The sequence below is a fragment of the Vicugna pacos genome, chromosome 15 (genome assembly GCF_048564905.1).
Source record: "Vicugna pacos chromosome 15, VicPac4, whole genome shotgun sequence".
Classification (NCBI taxonomy): Eukaryota; Metazoa; Chordata; class Mammalia; order Artiodactyla; family Camelidae; genus Vicugna; species Vicugna pacos.
Genome location: NC_133001.1, coordinates 55,640,564 through 55,665,579, shown reverse-complemented (window position 1 = coordinate 55,665,579; position 25,016 = coordinate 55,640,564). Strand labels below are relative to the sequence as shown.

The window sequence follows — 25,016 nt, the reverse complement described above, 5'->3', positions numbered from 1 at the left end:
TCAACTACAAAAGATTAGCAGTTAGTGTTTAGACAATGACCTGTTGAAAGAAAGGGACCTGGGACAGAATATGCAGGCAGGAATGTTCATGGTGGTTAGAAACCCCTTGATCCTAACCACCCTCCGTCTTCTGTGCAGCTACGGTGATAGTTTCTCCTCACTGGGTGAGACAGAATGTTTTATTACTAGGAGTCCTGGGTGCTTGAAGTTAAGCGTTTAATTACCTGTATGTCAAATAATTCATACGGCACGAAAGCTAAAAGAAACATTTAGGCAAATGGTGTTTAGAAAATATTAAGCACCTGCCATAGCTCTACCCAGTACAAAGTGTCGGAGAAGTGGGAGAGGTGATCTGTCCTCAGAAGCTCATATTCTGCTTGTTATCTGTGACATTTCTTGTTTTTTTTTTTAACAGTATCTGCTGAAGGTCAATGAAATTAAGATTAAAAAGGGAGTGGATTTACTTCAGAATCTGATCAAATATTTTCATGCCCAATGCAAGTAAGTTATGATGTTATTTCTTTGTTACAATGTTATTTCAGATGTTTCTCTCTTTATGGCAACCTCTGGGAGATCTGTAGTATCGTGCTGAAAGTAAACACTTACTTAGAATCCGTAGGAAAAGGAATGAAACAGGGATACGTGCTATATAACATGGATGAACCTTGGAAACATGTTAACTGAAAGAAGCCAGAAACCAAAGGCCACAGACTGGAGGATTCCAGTTAATCGAAAGGTCAGGAACAGGCAGATCCACAGAGACAGAAAGCAGAGGAGTAGGGAGGGCGAATTACTGCTGAAATGGAAATATTCTGGAATTAGACAGGGCTGATGATAACCCAACTGTGTGAATATGCTAAAAAGCACTGGATTGTGCACTTTTAAAGGGTGAGTCTTATGGTTTGAGAGTATCTCAAAAACTAAAAGTAATATAAAAATCTAATTATCAAATATATTTATTTTTGCTTTTTTTAATAAAAAGGCAAACTGGTTTGATTCTCAGATGTTTTTTATTTGTTAAAAGGGGAATGGGATGGTGTTAATGCAGTGTCTTAAATTAAAAGAGCAGGGAGGGTATAACTCAGTGGTAGAGTGTGCACTTAGCATGCATGAGGTCCTGGGTTCAATCCCTGGTACCTCCATCAAAATAAGTAAATAAACCTAATTACCCCCCCAAAAATAAAAAATAAATAAATAAAAAGAATACTTCCATATATACTTACCCTGTAAAGCAAATGACAGTGCTGAGCAAAAGGGGCTGTACGTGGAACAGAAGGAGAAACTTCCACGTTCGGGGCTGTTCAGGTACTCAACTTCGCTGTGTCCGCCAGCCCCTCACAACCTGGGCCTCATCCCTTGGCCTGATTGCCTTTCTACTCCCCTCCTCCTTCTGCTCCCAGACCCCCAGGTGCTACTAGAAACAGGCCGCGGACTCATTCACTGCCTTTGTTGAGAGCGTGCTGGGTGTCAGGCACCGTCCTGGATACTGGAGACCCGGTGATGTACGTCACGGGCACAGTTCCTGCTGGAATCAAGCGGGGCTTCGGCCGGCACGCTTACCATCAGACGTTTGACAAAGCGTCCCGGAGCAGAGGAGTCTAATGAAGAGTATAAAATAGAAGGACCAAATTTAGATAGAGGTTGAGGGCAGAGATATTTTTCTTTTTTCTGTTTTGTTCCTTGCTGGGTTTTCTGGCAGCCAGAACAAAGTACCTGGCGCGCGGTTGGTACTCAGTTCTTGAATCAGCTGCAGGCCTCTTGGAGGAGACGTATTCTGAGACCTGAAGGATGCGGAGGAGCTAGCAGATAAGGAGCAGGGGAAGAGCTTTCCAGGCAGGCAGGGTTGAGGCAGGAAGAAGGTCATTGTGATGGACACATGGTGAGCAAAATGAAACTGCATGGAAAAGCCTGAGACATGGGCGGCCTTGGAAGTCTCATTAAAGGCGGTAGATTTTATCCAAGACGTGTTGGGAAGCCCCCGAAAAGTTTTAAGTGGAGGATGCATTCAGCCAGTGCTGATGGAGCTCTTACCACACACCGGGTGCCGTGTGACGTTCCGGTGATACAGGAAGAAGGAAACCAAGTTCCTGCAGGCTGGGACCTTCAGCAGGGACGGGAGGCAGATGCAGGCCTGTGCGTGAGAGTGTGACCGAACCAGGGAGTGGCTGTGCGTGGGCAGCGGTGCTGATGGGAAACATCAGGAAGCCCCTCCCATCCCATCTCCGTCTTAACAGGGCTGCTCTGTGTCTGGAAGGAGCCACACAGGACAGGAGTGGGTGTGTGATCACTCAGGGACGCGGGTGCAGTCCTAGCGCAGCTGGAGATGTGACCGGGCCCAGGCTCTGACTGCACAGGTGGAGGGCATGGGGTGATGTGGGCACTCTGGAGGTGCTGGTGCCACCTGTGTCCCCCTGCCTTGCCTTCAACAGGCCATGCCTCGTGCTGATGTTCCCTCACACACTTTGTTCCTTTTGCCTTGAACGTGACCGTGCCTTCCCACAGCCTTTGTCCCTCCCTGAGACCCAGCTCAGGTCCAGCTGCTGCTCTGAAGTCGAGTTGCTCTCCCCCTGGAGTTACTTCCCTTTCTTCTTCTTACCACTGTATTCTCTACACATCCCGCGATGGCATCTTTCATGTTGTGTTGTGTCTCCCGCTGAACTGCATCCTCTTTAAGGATGTCCTCCATGACATTTATTTTTTAGTCTCTAGCACATGGCGTGTTTACCTGGCACGTATTTGCAGTGGTGAATTGCACTGTTGAATTGGACGGAGCTGTGCTTTGCAAGTCTTAATACATCTCTGGCGACACTGCATTTCTAAAGCAGTGGCAATCCAACAGCAAAGGAAGATGTGCTGGGTTAAAAGAAGAGCCCCACGCTTGGGAGAACAGTCTCAGGGAATAGAAAGACCCCTCATTTGTCGAATTTTTAAGGTGAATTCTTCTGCAGAGACTCCAAATCCTAACTGTGTGATTAACACACAGATTCCTTCTTCAGTCTTACCCTTGTAGCTTTATGTGAGGCCGTTTAGGAAGCGGGTTGCTTCCTTGCTGATATTTTATTTTTAAGAAGTTATTCTGGGATTTCCTTTTTTTCTTTATTTTGCCCAAACTGATTTGTTGGGTAGCAACAGACCACTTGTGGAAAAGTGAACTTAGTTGGCCTTTTATGGGCATGAGCTCAGTAACCTTTAAAAATGATGAATCTTCCATTACTTCCTTTTTGGATGAGTTTGCATGTGTGCGTACGTACTGCAGGCTCTTCAAATCATTTGAACAGCTTTGACTTTTAAGTGCACATTTTGGAGGATAGAATGTGGAGCCTGAGTGATTCAGCCATTGGACAAGGAGCCCGTGGCCATGCGTGTGTTTAACCACCTGCAGGCCCTGCGCGTCCCCACTTAGCATCCTCAGTCTCCACTTCTCGCCCTGGAAGCACAGCTGTGACCTGGCGACGGTGGCCCAGGGGGCAGAGGCTGCCTGCTGACCGGTGCTGCTGGTCTCTGCAGGTTTCCACCAAGGGGCCTCCGTGGAAACCAGATTCTGTGGAACCATGTTTGGGTGTTCACGCTTAGAACTGCTTAGATAGACATTATTTTGCTTTTGACTCCTTTTTGCTTTTCACTGGAGACATTCTTGAAGAGTACCTCATGTTCTATGTCTTACTTCTTTCAAGGAAAGAATTGGCGTCTCTAGTTCCTGGAATAGCCTGGAAAATGTATCTTACTAGCCTTTGCTGCGGAAGATTGAGGACCCTATTCTCCAGTGAAACCTAGAAATAGAGCAGTCTTTAAAACAATAATAAAACAAAAGCGATTTTCTACACAGTGGTAATGAGTGTTGAAGTGACTTGTTCTTTAATGAGAAGATACCTGCTGGGAACCACTGTGACCAGCTGCTGCCTGGAGCTTGGGATGCGGGTCCAGCGCCCTGGAGAAGTTCGCCCCAGTGGCCTTCACGGTGGGGCTGTTGTGCAGGCTTGTCAGGAGGAGGGAGAGGCCGCCCTGCTTGGTGGGCACTTGAAGGTTGAATCTCAGTGGGTATGTTTTAAAGGCTGGAGAATTTGATTAGGTAGGCTAGAAAACATTTGATAAAAAGCAAAATTTGATATTTGGGAATACTGATGGTAAATCTTATTTTGACTGAAGCTTGAGAAAGTGTTAACAAGCTCAACCTTAGGAAAATGTGCTAGGAGTTTGTCCTGAGGAACGTTGCGGTGACAGCAGTCCGCGAAGGGGCCCCTTCTTTGGAGGCTTTTCCTAAGGCCAGAGAAGGTCTACAAACACGCCTCAGTAAGGAGGGCGCAGGAAGACAGGAGTTTTGAAAATCAGAGGGAGGACGTTTTTTAGGTAGATGGTCAAGATTGACTAGACTTTTACAAAAATGAAATCCAACATCTTTTATCTTTATTCCAAACACACCGGCCAGTGTCACAATGGAAACGACCTCTGTGACAAGAAACACCTCTCTGAGCACCTGACTTCACTGCAAGACGCTGTCTTGCTTGTGTGGGGGGTGGGGGCAGTTTCCAGGCACAGAGATCCTGGAGCTGAGCACCTGCTTCCTTTCCCAGGAGCAGGGCCGCTTCTCTGCTGATCTTTGCTATTTTTCCTACTCCCTCTTCTGTGTTCTTTCCCCACCCCCAACCCCTATCTATATTACAAGAATTTGAATTGATTGATAAAGTAGTTGTAAAAGAAAAAAATACAGGAACAAAACATAGGAACCAACTGAGTTCATGATAAGAGGAAAAGCTCGATTTCTCATTCCTGTGTTTGTTCTTCGCAGTTTCCTTTTCAGTTTAAAATTGCTGCTGCGTGTTGGCCATTGTGCTGGGGAGTGGAAAACACGGAGACGCGTAGGACATGGCATTTCTGCCCGAACGGTGGAGACAGACATGTGAAAATATCATTATAATGCTGACCTACTGCTGTACCAGAACATATACGTAGGGGGAAAAATGAGCCAGGCAAAACACAGGAATGAGAATATAAAGTGAAAATTACACGTACATCTGAAGGCCAGAAATTCTAATGGCCCAGCCTCTGTGATTCCTAATAACTAAGTAGGAATGGTTTGTGACCCACATCCTGTGTGTGTGTTTTCTCCTTCCTCCTTGGAGGTACTGTGCTAGCTGTCACACTGCATTGGTTTTCCAGCCCCTCCTATTTATTGCATACTTAATATGGGAAATTCCCCCAGGATTGTTGCTGAGTTTAAAAGAAGTAAACCTGTGAACCCCAGATCATTTTCTGAAAATAGTCTCCTTTGATACCCAGTAAACTGGCAGAAGTTGGAGACTGCCCTTCCTCCCTTCATTAATTTTTCCATTCAGTGAATATTGTGTGCTCGAAATGTGCCAGGTGTTGTGGATACTGTGACCTTACCTTCCTAGAACTTAAGACCTACTGAGGGAATTATGTTTTAAATAATTACAGCACTGAATACGTAATGGCAGTTGTGGTGAGTGTTTTGAAGCCAGAGACAGAATGCTGTGAGGAAATCTGGCAAGGAAACCTCTTTGAAGGGAGGAGGGTCGTGGCATAGCCCCTGATGAGTCCCTATGTAACTTAAAACTTAAAGCTGGAGGAGTGAGTGGTCACGAGCCAGGCAACATAGTTGGTAGGCTACGAGGAGAACTCTTCAGAGGGAAGAAACAGCATGTGCAAAGGGCCTGAGGCAAGGAGGATTTGGTGGCCATAGAGGAACAGAGAAAAGGCCAGTGTATCTGGAACCAAATGAATAAAGGGGGCAAATGGTGTGGATTGAAACTTGGAGACACAGGCAGGGGCCAAACCATACAGGCATTATGGGTCTTGTTACAAGCCTCCTAAGCTGGGTAGGAGCATTTTCTTCATTCCTTTCAAAAGGGTTATACACAACACGCTTCAGAGGAGTGCTGAACGTCAGCCCGCTGTTGCTGCAGGAAAGACACATCTAGCCTCTGTTGAATTTCCTGAGCCATTTGTTATCAATGACTTCACAAGCAGAGTTCTGAGCATTAAAAATAAAAAGCTCCTTTTGATATTCAGTCTCAACCGCATCTCCCCACTCTGCTCATGGGGCGGGGCCATTCGTGTGCATCAGGCTGGCTTGCTTTCCTCCTGCATTCTTGCCCTTTTCCACGGAACTGTCACCTGGCAAGGAAAATACTGTCTTGTTTTTGTGTGCACCCCATGCTTTCCTGGCCACAGGCTCTTCCGCTCCTAACCAGAACCTTTGCTGCCATTTGTCAGTAGGGTCCTGTCTCCCATTATAAATGGAAAATTTAGGGCTTATTTTATATGAGTCAAGAAAAATCACAAATACTAGGCTTCTTCCAGGTCCTTCTCAGTTTGCTTCTCATAGTTTTGAGTGTCACTTTACTCTTGGGTTGCCTAATATTTTAAGACTTGGTTCCTAGTCTTTTCCCCCAGGAATTACATAATAATCTCAGTCATTTCTTTTAAAGAAGATTTTTTCTCCATCTAACAAAATTGTTTTCTCTTTTATGAAAGACAATTATCTATGTTTCTTCTTTTTCCTTCTAGTTTTTTCCAGGATGGACTGAAAGCAGTTGAAAGCCTCAAACCTTCCATTGAAACACTTTCAACAGATCTTCACACAGTAAGTACTTTCCCTCCCACGTGAGTGTTGAAATGGTTTTTATGCAGCAAACTCTCTGACTTAAATGTTGCTTCTGTGTAATCTTGTGTTTGCATGCTGGCTACCCAGAAAGCGACAGCCCCGCAGAGCCCCGCTCCGCCCTCAGTCCTGGTTGGGGGAAGGTTGGACCAGTGTCGGAGGTGTTCATTGCGTTTTGGGGGAAATGCGCTGTGAACTCCAGCATCTCACTGTACCTTGGTCGTACTTTTCTCTGTTTTGTGTTTTCCAAGATCAAACAGGCCCAAGATGAAGAAAGAAGGCAGTTGATACAGCTTCGAGATATTTTAAAATCAGCATTGCAGGTTGAACAGAAAGAGGTGAGGGGATTTAATTTTGAAGGACTGCTAATCTTGTATTTTCACCCCTAAGTCTCCGGGGCTCTGGGGCTGAGGAGGTGAGATCTTGGTCTTCCAGGTGCTCAGGTCACTCGCAACGCTGAGACATTTAGTTTTGTTCTTTAAGTCGGTTTTATAAAGCCATCTTTTTAAATATGCTAACCTCACTATAACTCAATAACTCAATAAATAAATAAATAATAAAGTTTAAAAAAGATACATGCTAACCTCACGGGGAAAGCATCACCATTGACGTGGCCTTACAGCAGCATTTTAACCTTTTCTGCTCCGCCCATTGCCACTAGACAAGCAGCCCTTGGCATCTCTGTCACATGGACAGTCGTCATTCGTGCCATCAGTTCTCTCCCTGGAGCCCTGTGGTCTCCCTGCCCTGATACACATGGACGCTGCCATGTGGCATCAGCGGGTGACAGGTGACCATCTGAATCTTCCCGCCCAGAGATTGTATTCTGTAAAGCGGGAGGAGCTAGGTTTCCTTGGAGCTGCATTCTGATGGGAAGAAACCCTAGTGTTCTTGCATCTTCTCTTCCCTGTGATCACCTGTCTGTGTGCTAACACATTCACAGTGATAATTTGTCTTTTGGGAGCTCATTATAAAAAACCATTCAAAATTAAATTTTAAGGTAATTTGATATGTTTGTTACAGTGAGGATATTATAATGTGAAATTTAACATAAATCCACTTCGTTGTCAATAAAGAAATATGTCTAAATGTATATAGCTAGTAGCTTTTAGATCAATAACTATTAAACTACCGAGCAGAGCATCAGGTTCACTGTTGGAAGTTGGGTATGCTGTATTTTAAGTTCTTGTACTATAACTGAATATTGTTGTTTTTCTCCCAAATGCATTTACCTTTTGTGACCGAAGTCTAGGAGAGTAAGTAGTTCAGTATTTTAATAAATTATAGAAATTTGCATGCTTTTTTCATGAACTTCAAAAAAACCGATATTCTTTCCATGTCTATATTAATGGCTAGTAGTGTTTTTAATGTTTACTCTTCCTCTTTCAGTAGCAGTGGGTTTTATTAAAGGCTCAAGAATTTGAATGCATAAATATTAGTGAAATGGAAGTTTTCCACATTTACACTTTAGCCTTCGATGTCACTCCTTTGTGAAAGTGAAGCGGCTCGCCCCCTCCCCTTCCGCCGCACAGCTGAGTTCTGTGTGTCCTTCTAAGGCACCTTGAGCCCTGCGTCTGGAAGGCTGCCCCGGCTCACCCCAGCCCCGGTGATGTGCTTCGCACACTGTTTGAAAGACGTCTCTCAGTCGCAGTGTATAGAGTTTGAGGGTTGTTGGCCGTGTCTGCAGGTGCACAGATGCTTTTTCTCCAGCTCCAGGTTGAAGATGCCCTCCTGTCTTCTGGGCCTTTCTGGCTATCACGTCATGGTACCATGTGGCTCATTTAGTAGGCTCTTGGTAAACATGGGTCAAAAGTGAGAGACTGGCAGACTGAGGGTCACGTGTGGTGCTGGGAATTACCCAGAGCACAGGGACTTCCTCCCAGTCTAGAGAATATAGGTCCTGACACTTTGATATTCTCAAACATGGAATAAAAGGAGAAAAAGAAAGAAAGAAAAAAAAGAACTCAAGAGTATGGAGAATATAGTAGCCTGATTGTGACCAGAAGAGGCAGCACTAATGTGGGAACCGGAATGCCACCAAGGCAGCCAGCTCTCCATTGGGCTCTTGTCCGAGGAGGAGGAGGATCAAATGCGTGAAGCAGAGCTCAGGTTAGAAATACAAGAGAGCAGATGTTGGCGTTCAGTAGCCTCTGGGCACAGTGCAAGGGCCATGTTTGCTTTGGCTGTGCAGAAGGAGGCGGTTTGGGAAAACTGGCTGTTGTCAGAAAGCTGGTTATGTATAGCTTTGCCGAAAGTGTGACAGATTTACCACCATAGACCAGAAGTCTTTTATGGTTTGCTGTTTCTGTGTTTTCTGTTGACCGGCCCGTCTGCCCTGGATTGCGCAGACGGGTCACGTGCATCTTCTTTACTGCTCTCCTTCGGCTCTGTGTCCAAAGAGCAAATTCACCGATTTCCTGGTTGTGAATGAGTCGTATTTTCTGTGTATCACACTCTGCATTGCTTTTTGATGATGGTATTCTGTAAATGGGACAGTCTGTGAACACAATCACAAGTAATAAGCCAATGTGTGTAAGTTAAATTTTACCTATTTTAAAATACTTTTTACGACCGGGGTCCCTCCAATTATGAGAGCTGAACATCTGGGCATTGTTGTTCAGCTCACATTCCTTGTTTTTGGATTCTCATCTGTGACATAGAAAACTGAAAGTGTTGATGGGTTTTATTCAGTGTTATTAAAAATTTCTAAATCTAACTACATAATTATAGTCCATAAAAATTAGGTAACATGCCCCAGGGAAACTGCAATGATGGTTGGTGGAGCTACTCTCCTGTTTTCTTCCTACAAATCTGAACTGTCAATCGTCCGGTCTAAGTAAAGCATGTGGCCGTTACACATGGGGGCTTGGGGTTGCCTCTCTGTCTCCCTCAGCTCCACTTTGGAAAGGAGTCCTATCATTATGATTTCAGTGCCCCGACACCTCCAGATCACTCATGTCCTACTTTGTTCTTAATATTTCTGCTCTCTGTGAAGAGGATGCTACTGTTTGATTTTTCTATTATTTTATTTTGTGACGTTTCAGACTTACAAAAAAAGTTGAAAAATTGTACAGTGAACACCTCTATATCCATCATGGTTTTAACATTTGGAAAAGATCCCTTCCTTCTAGCAAGTCAGAACCTTCAGTACTGCTCATCTTGCGTGAACCTTCTCCCTGCGAGCCTTCCCTCCTCCCGCCTTCCGCATCCCACGAGCGTCCACCTCAGTGGGGTTCTGCCGGGACAGGTCCCCCTGTGGTGCCGGAGGACCCTCTGCTGTTTGATGTTGGGAGCCCAGACTTGTGCTGCTGCGGGGAGGATTCAGGCTCTGGGGGGTGGCCTTGATAGGTGTAAGTGCTGGAACCGCAATGGTGTTTCCACTTTGGAGATCTCAGGTGTGGTCTCTCTTCTTGTGAGCTTTGCTTCCCCCTCTGAAAGCGTCCTTGTCCAGTGGGATGTGGTGGAATAGAGGTGCTGTTCAGGCAGTGGAGCACCATCACAGCCGTAATTTTCTCCTCGCTCTGCTTTTCCGGTCTGGACTGGCACGTCCTATCATGTCCAAATCTGGCCTGGTCACTACCCTAGGGCCAGGTGTCTGCCTCCCTGCCTCTCCTGTCAAGCCCTGGGTAGCCTAGGAGTGGCCTTCAGTTCTGCTTGGGTGGAAGACTTGTTTGTGGATTCACACATTCGACTGCCATGTTCTCAGCGGTCACTCTCAGCCAGGCATTGCACAGACACGCCAGAACAAGGCAGATACGGTTCTTACCTCCTAAAGGCTCCCGGTCTTGAAGGAGAAGTGAGGGCAGTCCAGTGTGGAGAGAGCTCTGAGGTCAGCTCCAAGAACGGGTGTCACTCCGGCTTGGGGTAGGCAGGTGTGTGTCAGGAAGGAGGGTTTGGGGCATGATTCAGAGTTAGTAGAGTCCCAGCGGGTGGGGACAGGCAGGCCAGCTCCTGACTGGGGCAGGAAGTGTTCCTGGGTAGCTCACTGTCTAGCTGAGCGGAAGAGCAGGTGTCTTACCATTTGATTCCTAGGTCTTCCGCTTCCTGCCAGAATGAAATTGAACTCTGACTTCTCCATGCCTTGGCCTCTTCATCTGTAAAGTAGGAGCGACATTGCCTACTTCAGAGAGTTGTTACGAGATCTAAAGGATACGTTCTGTAAAGCAGTTAACACGTTGACTTAATAAACTGACACTGATTCATTCATTCATTTAACAAATACTGACTCCCAGATGCTGACGATACAGCAGTGAACAGAGAGGGCCCAGTTCCCTGCCTCTTGGTCGTTGAACAGTAATGGGGGGGTGTTTCTCAAGGGGTTCCACTTGACCCTCCTCTGCTGGCTTGTCATCTGGCACCTTGTCTTCATGACATAGCTCTCCCACGACACGCACGTCCCGGTTTCCGTGCCTGGTCAGCACCCCAGCTGTCCTCTCCCTCCTTGTCGGGGACCTGCTCTCTGTGGTCTGGCGTTTCCTGCGTGCTGGACCCCTCAGGTGTTCCCAGGCACTTTATGAGCGTGACCGGTGATCCTCACAGCGGCGTGGCGGGGCAGGTGGTGGTGGCCCTCGTTTACGACTGGAGTCTGAGAGAGGATGAGTGCACTTGCGGGGGCCCACTCAGGAGTGCTGGGGCCAGGCCTGAGCTCTGGTCTGCTCCTGGCAGGACTGTTCTCTTCAGGCTCTATCGTGTGACTGTAATATCTTGTGTCAGGTAGAATCTTTTGAACAGTTGCCCAGAAATAATGAAGAATAGGTGGTAATGAGATTTGGAAACACTGTTCTTAGACCACTGCTTAGAGCTTGCTTAGCACAGACTCCAGCTCCCGTGGACATACCTGTCACAGCTTGGGAAGGTGGGGAGTGACAGGCCATCACAGCCCTCCCTGGGCAGAGAAACTTTAAGCGTCCAGAGGTGAGTCCTCAGTAACCCATTCATCACAGTAACTGTCTGAGCACAGACTTCCTGAGACATGGATAGAAAACGTTAAAGTGTCTGCGATGCTCTGGGGGCTCGGGGGCTTGGGAATACGTCTGATGTTATGGGTAAACCTATATCCATAGGATCTGAGAACTTGTCTGGATGTCATTGGACAGAGGATATGTGGATGTCTGTAGGATTTTATGAGAGCTTTCTGCAGGTCCATAGAATGTCCACTTAACCTACGTGCTTCAGACATACAGAGTCTGCACGTGGCGAGGCGCACGCAGTCAAGTCTTGGGGCATCCTTGGCTCTCCCAGGGGAGCGCAGAGTACGTTGCAGAGTCTCCAAGAATCCGGGCGTCATGGACCCCCCGCTAGTTGCCTGTGTGTATTAGATGATGATGATTCTCCCCAGAAAGAAAGGCTCTTTTTTCTTGAATTATATTCCATTAAATTGAAATCCTGATTGTGTGAAAGAGCCAACTTCATTTTTCACCCCTTCCCTGGATCAGGTGTTACATGAAACAGGTGAAGAAAGCCTGTTTTTGTTAGGTCACCTAGAAGTCACCTAGAAGATGTTGAAATAATTAGTTCTAAAGCAGATTCAATCTTATGTTACATAGATTATATTCCTCTTCCTTACAAAGTTTAAAATTTATAGTTTCAGATTTCCTTGCATTTTTTAATTCAAGAAATGCCTTGTCTGAAGAACGAAGCAGTAATTTCTTCCGTAGCCTCTGGCATAGGATCTGATTCTGTTGGAAAGAAGAGTGTCCTTTATCCTGTTTATAAGACCCGTGAAGAGTTTTGATTAACATGCTTGGCATGAACACTTTTAGCGGTGTTGCCACATGATTTCACGACCCATTTTGTGCAGTTTTTTCCCTTTGCAAATCAATAGACGTATCCCTTGGTTGTGTAATTTAGTCTTTTGACAGGTTTATTTTTAGCCTTTCACGGAGATTCATGCAGGTGAACAGTATTTCTCCGTTTCTCCTCCACTGCATTCATTTCCGTTGTTGTTTAAAGCTGGGTTTGCTCCAAATTTCTGGTGCTAGTATGAGCTGCCCTTTGGAGAGAATGGGGAACCTGGGAGCATCCTCACCCGGGGAGTGAGCTGCTCTCCCTCGTTGTCCAGAGGCTTGAGTGTTGCGTGAACTCCCTGTGGAAAATAAGGACGTTGCTCCTATTTGGGGTCTGCTTGTTCGGGCTCTGTTGTCAGTTCAGTAATGGAATGCTCAAGCGCATCATTTATTTCGCACATTAAGATTTTTTTTAAAAAAATTTTGCAACGATATCCCATATATATTTTAGAGTTTAAAAAATTCAGTGCTAGATCGCCCATGTTCATAGATTGGAAGACTTCATATTGTTAGGATGACAGTACTCCCCAAACTGATCTACAGATTGAGGGCTAACCCTATCGGAATCCTAGCTGCATTTTTGCAGAAATTGATGAGCTGATTCCAGAATTCATAAGGAAATGCAAGGGACCCAGAATAGCCAGAACAATCTTGAAAAAGAAGAACAAAGTTAGAGGACTCACACTTTATGATTCAAAACTTAACACAGTGCTGTAATAATCAAGACAGTGTGGCAGTGGCATAGTGTAAGGATGAACATACAGATCAGTGAAGTAAAAGTGAGTCCATAAATGAACCCTTATGTTTATGGCCAGTTGATTTTCAACAGAAGCACTAAGACAATTCAATGTAAAGAATGATCACTTCAACAGATGATGCTGGGTCAGTTGGCTGACCAAAGCAAAAGAGTGAATTTGGAACCCCTGCCTCACACCATGATCAAAGATTAACTCAAAATGGATCAGAGACCTAAGTGTAAAAGCTAAAACTATAAAACTCTTAGAAGAAAACATAGATGTAAATCTTCATGATCTTGGATTAGCAATGATTTCTTAGATGTGACACCTGAAGTACAGATGACAAAAAAAGAGTAGATAAATTGGACTTCATCCAAATTAAAAACTTATGTTTCGGAAATCTTTTCCTTAAGGCTGCCAAGAGTCCAGGCGGCTGCTGCTTTCAGATGGAGTCTAGACTCTGACTCCAGCCTGCCCATCCCTGCAGCCAGTGACCCGCCTTGTCTGAGCTGCTGCATTTGTCCTTGTTTCCCTGGACGGCGGCCATGGCCGCCGCCCCCTCCTCTGTGTGTGTCCCTCCCCTTCTCCTCTGCCAGTTCTTGCCTTCATCTTTAAAACTCACCTCTTGCAGACTCTCCCACGGTTTTGTCTGTTTGACTCTTCACTTCTCGAGCCTTATATTTGGCTCAGACCACGGTGACTGTCGTGTGTTGGTTCTTCCACTGTTTGGGCGGTGCTTGGTTCCCTATGGGATGGCCAGCTGCTTGACACTGGAGCTGAGGCCAGCCCTGGGTTCGTGGGTGTCCTCTGGTGAGGGCACGTGGTGCTGTGGAAGGGACATCAGTGCGGTGCTGAATTCCCTCCCACCCTCCGCTCGGCTCCAAGACGTCTGCCTTGAGCAGATCACTTATTTTCATTGTTTCTCTTCCTTCTGTGTTGAAAGGACTGGGTGGGGGCTCTCAGGGACAGACAGAGGCAGCGCTTAGCCCTGCCTGGGTGACCTGTGAACTCTTTGTTCACATTTTGCTCCCCTTTGTTACCTTTGCCAGAATTTCTGGCTTTGGCACTTCTGGGATCATCTGTTAAACACCAGTGGAGTACGATCCCAGACCTTGGACGTAGGTCCAGGGGATTCATTGATGGTCTTTGCCCCCGAGAAGCTGGAGGCTGGGGTTTCCCAGTTGTGGTGGACTTGACCAGATTCTCAGCTGACCAAGTGGACTGTCTGCCCCGAGGCTGAGGCAGCTGAGGTCAAGGCCATGGCGCCTCTGCTGGGATTGCCGGGGTCAGGAAGTGAATATTGCTCATGCCTGTTATGGAGCAGGTGTTCACACACCTGGTCCCACTCACGCCTTCCTGCATTCGCTGTCCTTACTAGATCTTGTTTGCTCAGGAGAAAACTGAGGCAAGGAATGCAAGTAACTTGCCTAAAGCATGAGGCAGAACATTGTTTTGTGTCTTTCGCTTGAAAGCCCTGCCTTTTCCCACACGGGTTTCCTTCCTCCTCGTGGGCTGCTGTTGCCAAGCCAGGAGCTTCTTGCCACTCTCAGGGACTTAAGGCTCATAAATAAGTAAAATCTCATAACTTACAAATGGCTCGTCCTTTCAGCCAGTTTGGGGATACTGGTTTTTGCCATTTCCTCCTCTGTCCTTTTAAACGGCATTTATGAGTTCCTGGATATGAGTTTTAGTCTTTATTGGTGTGGTAAGAGGGGAGATTTCTCTTTAAAAAAAATTTAGTGGAAAAGTGTTCTTTGTGTACTGCTTTTTAAAAAATTGGAATCTGGGCAGGATCAAAAACAACATCTTGACCATTTCCAGGATTCACAACTTCGCCAGAGCACAGCCTACAGTTTACACCAGCCTCAGGGAAACAAGGAACACGGGACCGAGCGGAATGGCAGCCTCTACAAGAAAAGTGATGGGTATGTAGGTGGCGCGGCTAGAATTTTAGTGTGTTTGTTATTGCCTGTGTCCAAAATTTCTGAACTCTCCTTTTTTTCCCCTTTTATCTGTAAGGATCCGAAAAGTGTGGCAGAAGAGGAAATGCTCGGTCAGAAATGGTTTTCTGACCATATCCCATGGCACCGTAAGTATAATCTTCTTCTGGGGTGGGTGGCAGGGCCCCGAGGGGACTCACGTGGCTCTGCGCGTGCTGAGGCACAAAGGATGCCTTTTAAAGACGTTCCCTGCTGAGGAAAGCTTGCTTGGGCTCCTCCCCGGTTTGGTGCACCTGCCCCTCATTTGCGCTCTCCTGGTCAGGGACACCTTGCTGTCTGTCGCTCACTGAGGAGCAGAGTCAGGAATACACAAGGAGCCAGGTGGTCTGAATTTAGATGCCCGTGACTTCTGCAAACAAGCAGCAAGCCACTCCCCAGCTTTCTTTGTCTCCAGAAATTGAACATCACCCTTGGGAAAATTTCTGCTTTTCCATTAAGGGAACAGAGTTTAGGTGGTCAGGGCTCTGGGAGCCAGACATCCAAGAGAAGAGAGATTGCAGTAATTTTATTATAGACATACTGCACCCAGCCTTAACCAAGTTCTTTTTCTACAACCCCATGTATAACTGCCCATGCAGGAGACTGAGCCCTGAACGTTGCACCAGTTGAAAAACCAATCAATAAAATGGCTTACTAATCTGGCTTTCTTAGACCAAGAACTGTAACCACAGTTACGAACACAGCCCTTTTCCACAGAGGTGCTAGGCATGTTATCACCTTGCCTGGCGTGGCAGGATCCAGTGAAAGCCACGTCGGCTGGTAGACATTTTCGAAAATGTCTGACGGCTGAGTTGGTTGCTGTTTGAATCAGCATTGATGGTGGCCTGCATTTCTGGGCCCTGGACGGGAGGCCTGGCCCTGACCTCAGCCCCGTGGGCGGCGGTAGTGGGGGTGAGCCTCAGTCTGCTTCTTCCTTCCCCTGGGCCCACCAGTTCCCCCAGACAAGCTTTTCGGGCCCCTGGACAGGTCATGGCTCAGTGTGGTTCCAAAGGAACGGCCCTTCTGGGTACTTAGGAGTAAGGCCGCAGAGTAAAACCCCACCTAGGACGGATGGCACTGCAGCGTGGATCGTGTTCCACGGGCGGGGAGGGGGATGTCCCTTCATTTCTGCCGACTCTGTGTAGGAAGACAGAGACGGTACGACCAGCAGATACCAGAGTCGTCTCTGGGGCCGTCTGACCTTGGGGATTGAATGTATCTCCTGCCTGAGCAAATAAAGGTCATTTCTCTTTTCCAAAATCCAGCCTTCACTGGCCTCCTTTACACTCACCACGTCCCTCCCAGGGCCGTGCGGTTTGGATCCTGCTGTAATGTTCTTTCCATGCAGCCGTGTGCGTGTGTGTCTGGGTGCGAGTGCTGTAGACTAAGGGAAGCCAGCTTGCTTACCACCTCTCCTCCTCAAAGTCACGGATGTCAGACTGGATGAGAGCCAGGCCCCCTTCCTGCTCTAAACACTTGTGAGTCTGTGATTTGCTTTCGAATTGTTTTCTGCTTGGTCGTTTAACTCAGGTTAACTGTCTCTTGTTCACGAAATCGGGCCGAGTTTCATCTCATGCTTGTTAACAGCTGTGAAGTCATTTGATGTATTTGCTTCCTTGAAGTGTTGCGCTAGACCCAGGACCTTGGCTCAAGCCAGCCTGGCTCTCCCTCCACCACAGAAACGAAAGCAGGCCTGGTAATCCTGCTGACGGCGTGAACTTTGGTTCTCGTCACTTCCATTGCTCGAGCTGCCTCTCGAAAGACATGGAGGCTTAGGTTTTTGTTTGAATGTTGATGGGGTGCCCCGGTTGCTGGCAGATAGTACAGCTCTAACTAGCTTTCCCAGCAGACTGACGGCTCAGCTTGTCGCACCACATGCGTGTTGAGGAAGTGCGTTGTGCTGGGGGTGGGCGTGGTGGGGAGTGAATCTCCACTCTCTGGATGCCCCCTCCTCCCTCCAGCTCCCTGGGCCTGGAGTGGCCGGAGTGGCCATTGCCTTCAGCCCAGAGGAGGGGCTGGTGTGGGCTCTGTCCCTCCGCCTTCCCTGGGAAACAGCTGGGTTCCCGGGGCAGCTCCCTTTCCGCTGCGAGGAGCTCATCCGTCTCCTTCCCCTGAGTGTCCTGCGTGCTGGGGGCAGCATCCGACACCCCAGTGCCCCTACATCTCCGGAGCATCGCACACTGTGCTGTAAATGAGCCTCTACCAAGGGGGACGGGTGAGAGATGCCCTTTTGTTTGGTTTTGTTTTGATTTGGCTCCTTGTGTAGCTTGCCTGCTTAGCCAGCATCTCCCTGAGTACGCTAATCTACCATCAGGGGAAAAAAAGGCAGTTTTTTCCCAAGACTCAAGCAAGTAAATGGGGATCTAAGGGCAGAACTCAGCTGAGAATTGGGTCTTTCAGTCGTGGAAGCACAAGGTGTGTTTGCACTGTTAGGAAAGCCGGTTTCCTCCCGGGAAGCTGGCAGCCTCTAGGACATGAGAGTGTTGGATTCTGTTAGCAGAGGGACAGCAGTAACATCTGGGGTGAATTCAGTGTAAGCCCGAGTTGGTATTCCCCGTTAGCCAAGGCTAATTGTGTTTTCTGGCACAGGAAGAAGTGATTCTTGGGACAAAATAACTCTAATTAGGGATCCTCTTTGCCAAATTCATAGCTTTGCCACACTGCCAAAGGCTGGGGACCGTGTTAAGCTGGAAGAAATGTCTGTTGGTTCTTACACAATCTGAAAAAAAATTTTTAAATGATCATCAATCATGCGGAAAGAAAAATACAAACTTCCTTTTAAAAGCCTGACACACTGATGGGAAACTGAATGGCTTGACTGAGATGGGAGCTTCACTGGCAGTCCACGCCTCCGAGGCAAACACTCAGAGGGGCGGGTCTGTTTCCTATCCTTCCAAACCGGGGATTCTCAAGTCGGGCTCCCAAGGAACACCAGCACCCGATGAGTTAGATAGACCTGTTCTGTAGCTAAATTTAAATGATGACAGCGTTTAACTCAAACTGTGGCAGGGAAGGAATTTAATGGATAGAATGTTCTCTATTTTAAAATTTTCTTCCGTAAATTTTTCTTACAGCTTTGCTGGCAGCTAATACTTAATCTGAATAGGCCAGTAGCAAACAATGACTCATGTGAGACTTAGAGCCGCTTAAGATGGTCAGCTTCTGTGTTCTCTGGGCCATTTTCACGCTTGTCATCTTTGAACAGTAGCCACAGTTATTCCTTTCTCATTCTTCCTACTTCACTCATTGGCCCTGAATGTTTTTCCATATCCTGCAGTGCATACGCCGTGAAGTAAGAAATCCGTCTTTGACGGTAGTTGCGTCTCGGTGAGAATGAACAACTTTCCCAGCAGCACAGGGAGAGAACCACAAGTCGGAGAGGGACGGGGAGAGGGTGCTAGTCACTGATGTGTGGCTCTTGGCTGCAGGACAAAATGCTTAGAGATAACCCAGGAGGGGGTTGCTTTCTGAGGGCCATGCTGAGGGCCCAAGGGACTGGCCGTTAGGAGCTTGGGCGCTGGGGCCAGGCTGGCTTGTTCAAATATTGGCTTCACTGCCCCCAAGCTGTATAAGCTCAAATTATTTAACCTATTGCAGCCAGTCTCTTTATCTATAAATTTGGAGTAGTTCCTACCTCAGAATGCAGTTAAGAGAATGAAATGAGTTAATTCATTAAACATGTTAGAACAGTGTCTGCCTCATGCAAGTGCATAATGAGATGGCGGCAGCAGCATCCGGGGGGGGGAAGGTGGCTGCAATTATTCAAAACCCTCTTCTTGTCCCGTGAAAGTGTTTCTGTGTTTACCAAAGTGCACCACCTCCTATTGCTCCGGTGTCTTGAGTCTCAGCGGCCACCAGCAAAGGCACCTGCATAGTTGTGTGACCTCAAGAGGTAACCGAATAGACACGTACTTTTTATGGGACGAACACCTTGGTACAGTGCTCGGTTGCATCTGTGGCGTGGGCTCCTACCATAGAAATACCTACCGAAGAAATACATCGTTTGGAATAATGGTTCCTGGGCGAGCCTGTTCATTTTATTGATGAAGATCCAATATTGGACTGACAGTGCTTTCACTTGGAATTGTCAAGGTCTGCGGGATCAGGCAGAGCTTGGAGTCTTCGAATACTGGTTTCTGATTATCCGGGGAGTCTGTTAGGCATCTCCAGACTGTGGAGAATACCTGGTGGTTTCCATGTAAGCGATGGGGTCAGCGCAGCCATGAACCAGGAGAGCCCAGTACAACCCTGTTTATCCCAAGTTCCTTTTATCAAACCCGAATTGTTCACACTGCAAGGATCTCAGTCCTTTTGCAACGGAGGCCACGCTCCCTCACCCTGACTCTGTGAGCTCAGCAGAGAGGGGTCTTTAAATGCAGATCTGCGTGTATCTCAATGAATCCTAAATCCAAGCTTTTACAATTTCTTGACGTGGCTGGTGGCCACGGGAAGGGATAAACGAGTGACTGTAGTCTCAGACATTTTATTTGGTCTCCAGCCACTTGGTGAGTGGGTAAGACAAGCCATTCATATTTCAAGATTTCGCCAAGATTTCTGAGAGGCATTTTGCCATTCAGAATTTTTTTTTCCCTGAAATTATCTTCTTACCCTCTTTGCTTTTTTGCACTAGTTGTGATAGTTTTTGAAATGGTCATGAAATAGCCATTTTTGGCATGTCTCTGACACAAACATATCATGATCTCTTATTACCACTGTGTGTGGAGGCAGGGTCAGCGGAGCTGGGGGATGTGTGTGTGAATGAGGTGGGGTTCGTTGAAACTGAATTGACGGATGGTTGGCGTTAAGGCTTATGAATTTATCATTTGTCATTATTTCAGAAAGTAGGGAAAATAATTTTTCTGTCATTTCTGTGCTGTGAGATTAGTTTCCCTGAAGGTGAGTGTTTACACTCAGGAAAACATTTCTGAGATCACCAGAAACTGAACTGGGTGCCTGTGTTCCCAGCTGGTCAGGACAGCATGTCTCAGAGCTGTAGCCAGGGAGCATTTTGATCTCAGGGACCGGCATCACTTGTCCCCCGTCTGGGTGGGCATGTGGGCCCCCAGGTGTCTCATGCAGGGACCCCTGGGAGCTGAGACCCCAGGGACACCCTGTGATGTGCCTCTGTCCTGCCTTCTACATAAAATCTGCCTTCAGAAAGCTGTCTTTGCAAACCTGTCCCTGCTGTATTTAACAAGAAATGATCCTGTGATTTCCCATTCCTTCCGATCCACCTCCGCTTTTTGTCTTCCAACAGGCTAACCGGCCTCCTGCCAAGCTCAACCTGTTAACCTGCCAAGTAAAGACCAACCCCGAGGAGAAGAAGTGTTTTGACCTAATTTCACGTGAGTTTATTTCTCAGACGCTCTCCCGCAGAGAGATTATTTTAAACTCTCTTCTAGGGCATCAACCCCATTTCAAACAGTGCATTTTGAAAAATCAATTCTCAAAGAGAATGCCTTTATTTTGGGTGACTGTGTGCTTTCCCTTCGCGCTCGAAATTGTCTGCGTGCCGGTCTCTGCAGTTTAGGACTTGACTCCGAGGAAGGCCCTGCCCTACTCGTGGGTTTGGTCTTGGCAGTTCTAGGTGGCAGGGCTACAGTCGGGGAAGGAAGGGGCCAGCTCCCTTTCAAAGGCCATCACTAGGGATTAGGGCACAAGAGTTCTTTTATAGAGAAAAACTCCAGACCACGCATTTTGGGAAGATGGTGCCGTTGTATCTGCCTCAGCTTCCCGGAGCAGGAGATGGCTGCTCCTTCAGATGTGGGCTGGACTGGACTGCCGCGGGTGGGTGGTGCTTACTGTCAGTGAAGTGCTCTCAGCAGACCTGTGCGGGAGTGATTACCGTGTCCGCCTTGCGAGGAGGGGAGACGGAGGCCCACGGTGGTTTCCGAGCTGCGGGAGGATGTTGAGCTGTGTGGTGTGTGGGGAGGGTTTGGGTTTGTTCTGTTCTACAGATTCTAGACGAATCTGTAAAATAAAAATTGACCGTATCCTCTTCCCAGCCCCGGGCCCCACTCAGTCTAATCAGGCCCACTGTTCTTTGCCTCCTCCCCGAAGCTCGCTCTCAGATCCTTCACTCATTCAGGACAGTGTGAAATGAGGAGAATTGCCCGCAGTTTAAAATGTGATCATGGCTGGGATTATCTGCCCTTAGATGGCAATAAAAAGTTACAGTAAAAGGGAGAGAATGGTGCACTCTGATGTCAGCCAGTGGCTGGGGACACTTAGAGGGCTTGAAGCCTTTCCATTTTCTGAAGCAGTAACCCATGAGAAGTAGTGGGTGACCCTCCGGGAGCTGATGGCATGTAGTTAACCAAGCCTGGCTGGGTTCTGCATGCGTGGAGGTGGGTGCCAGCCCTCCTTCGTCTGCCCCAGTCACTCCAGCATCCCTTGTGGGGGCCCCCGTTAGAGACCATGTGTGCAGCAGCATTTATTTCATGCTTGTAAAAAACTCCAAAGCGTTCCCCAACCTGCACGTTTCAACAGCTGGCCAGGCACGGAGGACCAGCTGGTGGTGAGCTCGCCTAACAGCCGACCAAGCAGGAGTTACCACATCCCCCAGACACACGGACGGTGGCTCCGTGTAATCTGGTGACGGGTGCGCGCTCTGGCAAGCAGACGTTTATCCAGGTTCCATCAGTGTCCTTTGCTCCAGTGGCCAGTACATAATCCTGATACATAGTACCTGCAGAAAGGGCTCCAGCCTCTGATTCCCGGAAGGGCTCACTGAGTCTGATTCGAGGCACTGCTGTCAATTTGCCAGAGTCCGTTGTCATCTTTGAAAAAAGCTCTCATCTCTTCTTCTTCCCAGTGTCCTCCAGTGGGTAGAATGAATCCCTGTCCTACACATGTTTCATCCTCAGCGAGTTTTCAAAAGGTGTTTCTCCCCTCGGAGTGTCTGTGGTGGCGATGCTTTGTGGCAGTGCTCTGTGGGTTTGGGTTGTTACAGAGAAAAGTGAAAGCCAGTCAGACCCACACGGGAGCCATCAGGGAACACGTTGCAGGGCGGGAGAGCCCTGATCTGACAAGCGTCCCAAGAAGGTGGGGGCGTGGGGTCAGGTCTAGCTCTGTCTGACTCCACCGACTGCCCAGGCTGCCGGGACACATGTCGCCTTTGTGCTGTTTAAACTTTTGGGTGGTTGGAGAAACAGAAGTCAAGATGCAGGTGCAGGCAGCGAGATGCTGTTTCAGGTGTGGGTCTCCCAGGCCCCTCGGGCCGCCCTGTCCTCCTGGCCCTCACCCTGTGTAGGTATCTTGGGCTTACCAGGGAGCCCAGGAGAGGAACAGACTGACCGCTGGCCTCAGTCATTTCCCTGCGGGATCCTCCTCCACAGTCCTTTCCACAGGCACGGGTTCCCCGCTCTGATCAAGTAGTCAGTGGGCCTAGCTTCTCAGGTGGGCCGTCCCTGCGGCAAGGCCAGCCCTTCCGGGACCCTGTCCAACCCTCTTGCCCTCAGATTGACCCCACTGTTTGCAGACTCCAGTCCTGGGCCATTAGCCTCCCGTGGTGGAAGGTGTGGAGAACTTGGAGGTGATCCAGGCCAGTTCCCTGAGTGGGACAGGCCCACCGACAGTCGGTGACTTTCTGGATCCACGCAGAGGGTTCGTGGCCAATTGGATCCAGACCTGGGGCGGAGAAGCAGCCCTTCCCAGGACACTGTCACGTCAGGGCTCTGACCGTCTCTGCCATCTCCTCTTGGTTTTCTTCTCCAATAGCTGCTAGAAACTGTCCTTGGTTTATAGGCATCTTTAAAGTGTCCATATGAGTGCTTTTTTATTTGGAAGCTTTCATGGAGAATTTCCCCTGGTTCTCCAACTTTCACGTGTTAGAACACAGAATTAGCCACAGGAAATGGGTGACTTTTCTCCCCCACCCCCGCCCCCTCTTTCTACTTGATCTACTTGATCTACTTGATCTGTGCCTGATCTAGCCATGGAGAGGCTCGGGGAACACTTGGAGGGTTTTAGGGCTGATGCCAGACACAAGCCTCTGGCACAACCCGCCATGGTCACGGCTCCCTGAGGACTCTGAGATCTACTTAGTGTGTGAAGTGGCTCTGCCTGCACCCCAGCCCCTACCCCGGCCCTCCTCCAGGTGAGCTCTGCACACCAGGTAGAGGTGGGAGCAGGCAGAGCGATCCCTCTCTTCCAGCATCTGGTTGCAACACCTCCCAGCGTTCAGCTCGGCTCCGTCTCCTATTTGGAGCCCAGAGCAAACCCGAGCCCTCTGCCACTGGGTTTGTTTTTGCCCCTTCATCTCTGTGGGCCTCCCCTCCTCCTGGTCAGCTCACCAGGAATTGTTCTAAGAACCTAAGTGCTTGCAGGGAGTTTTAAAACCACGATTGGAAGATGACATGTTTGCCCATTTTGAGGGGCACAGATGTGTGCTGTGCACCCCAAGAACAGTCGCTGCTTGTCACTGCATCTGGAGATGGTGACTCGTCTCTCTTTTTTTCTGTTTTTTAAATTTAATTTTCTTTTTTACTTTGTTTTTGGACTGATTGTAAACAGACATTCTGTATCTCCTTCATCCAATTCCCCCTAATACTGGTATCTTAGCACAGCTTATCCGACCCTGTTGAGTACGTAGTACCAGCCTTCTCCGCAACTGTCGAAATCAGAAATTCACGTTGCTGCGAGGCTAATGACTACAGATCTTACCAAGTTTTACCTTTTTCTGTTCTGGGTTTCTGTCCAGGACCCCACATTGCTGCTGCTACTTCATTCTAGTCTCCTGCAGTCTGTAGCTGTTCTGTGTCTTCCCTTGTCTTACATAACCTTGATACTTTCTTTGAAGATGACTGATCAGTTTTTTGGTCCGGTGTTCCTTAGTTTGGGCTTCTCTGATGCTTTCCCACAACTGGACAGAGATTATGCATTTGGGGCTAAGAATTCCAGAAAGCTTGTAAGGTACTCACCTTAGAAATGGCCCTTACCATTCAGAAGGCCTTAACGATTACTTTTGGGGGCCAACTCTGTAGCAAGTTAAAAAAAAAAGCTTTTGAAAGGGTAGTGATGGTTTTCATTGAATAGCTTCGGCTGGCTGCATCGCTTTAGACTTGAACCAAGGAGCCAGCTGGCTCTCCGATTTGCATTACAAAGCCACAGTTCCCAACCTTGTCCCCTTGTCCCCTTGTCCCCTGTGAAGGACAGGAGGGAGGGCTTGACTGTATACAAATCATTGATTTCCTAGTGAAGTTAGGACTATCCCCGAGGTTAATGACAAACTGTGCGGATTACTGTCCACGCTCACAATTGATGAAACCTCTCTTTCCCTTGCAGATGACAGGACGTACCACTTTCAAGCAGAGGATGAACAGGAGTGTCAAATGTAAGTCATTGGCAGGTGGGACCTTGGGCCTCAGCAGTTGTCCTTGGGATCTAACACAGCGTGACTGTTATTTTTCTAGATGGATGTCTGTGCTGCAGAACAGCAAGGAAGAAGCTTTAAACAATGCCTTTAAGGGCGATGACAATACGGGAGAAAACAACATAGTCCAGGAACTGACAAAGGAGATCATCTCTGAGGTCCAGAGGATGACGGGCAATGACGTGTGTTGTGACTGCGGGGCACCAGGTGACCCAGCCACCCCCACCCCACCCCCACCAGCTCTAGGACATTTAAATCCTGTTCCGATTCACAGAATCCATTCATTGATTTTCCCTGTCATTTCAGACACAGAGTTCAGTGCAGCCCAGCCTGAGCTCGCCCCATCGCACAAATGCTTACTGAGCTGTGTGCAGACTGCATGGGGGGCAGGGTGGGAAGGTGCTTGCCTGCAGGCCCTCAGAACAGGGCTGTGTGAAGGGGCCCAACAGAGCTGAAACGATTTCATTGCTTTCTGAGAAATGAAAACAGCGCCCAGCGAGGTGAAGTCACGGTCATCCG

At 48.0% G+C, this 25,016-nt stretch overlaps 1 protein-coding gene across 12 annotated transcripts in view; it reads left to right on the top strand.

The window, feature by feature from the left end:
• ASAP2 (ArfGAP with SH3 domain, ankyrin repeat and PH domain 2) overlaps positions 1 to 25,016 on the top strand; it is a 145,791-nt gene that overhangs the window by 86,115 nt on the left and 34,660 nt on the right. For all 12 annotated transcript variants that reach the window (XM_072938227.1, XM_072938228.1, XM_072938225.1 and 9 more), the window contains 8 exons: positions 416 to 501; positions 6,529 to 6,604; positions 6,874 to 6,960; positions 14,967 to 15,070; positions 15,165 to 15,234; positions 20,382 to 20,469; positions 24,410 to 24,458; positions 24,538 to 24,704. In XM_072938227.1, the coding sequence (XP_072794328.1) occupies positions 416 to 501; positions 6,529 to 6,604; positions 6,874 to 6,960; positions 14,967 to 15,070; positions 15,165 to 15,234; positions 20,382 to 20,469; positions 24,410 to 24,458; positions 24,538 to 24,704 (727 nt within the window). The remainder of the gene's footprint in view (positions 1 to 415; positions 502 to 6,528; positions 6,605 to 6,873; positions 6,961 to 14,966; positions 15,071 to 15,164; positions 15,235 to 20,381; positions 20,470 to 24,409; positions 24,459 to 24,537; positions 24,705 to 25,016) is intronic.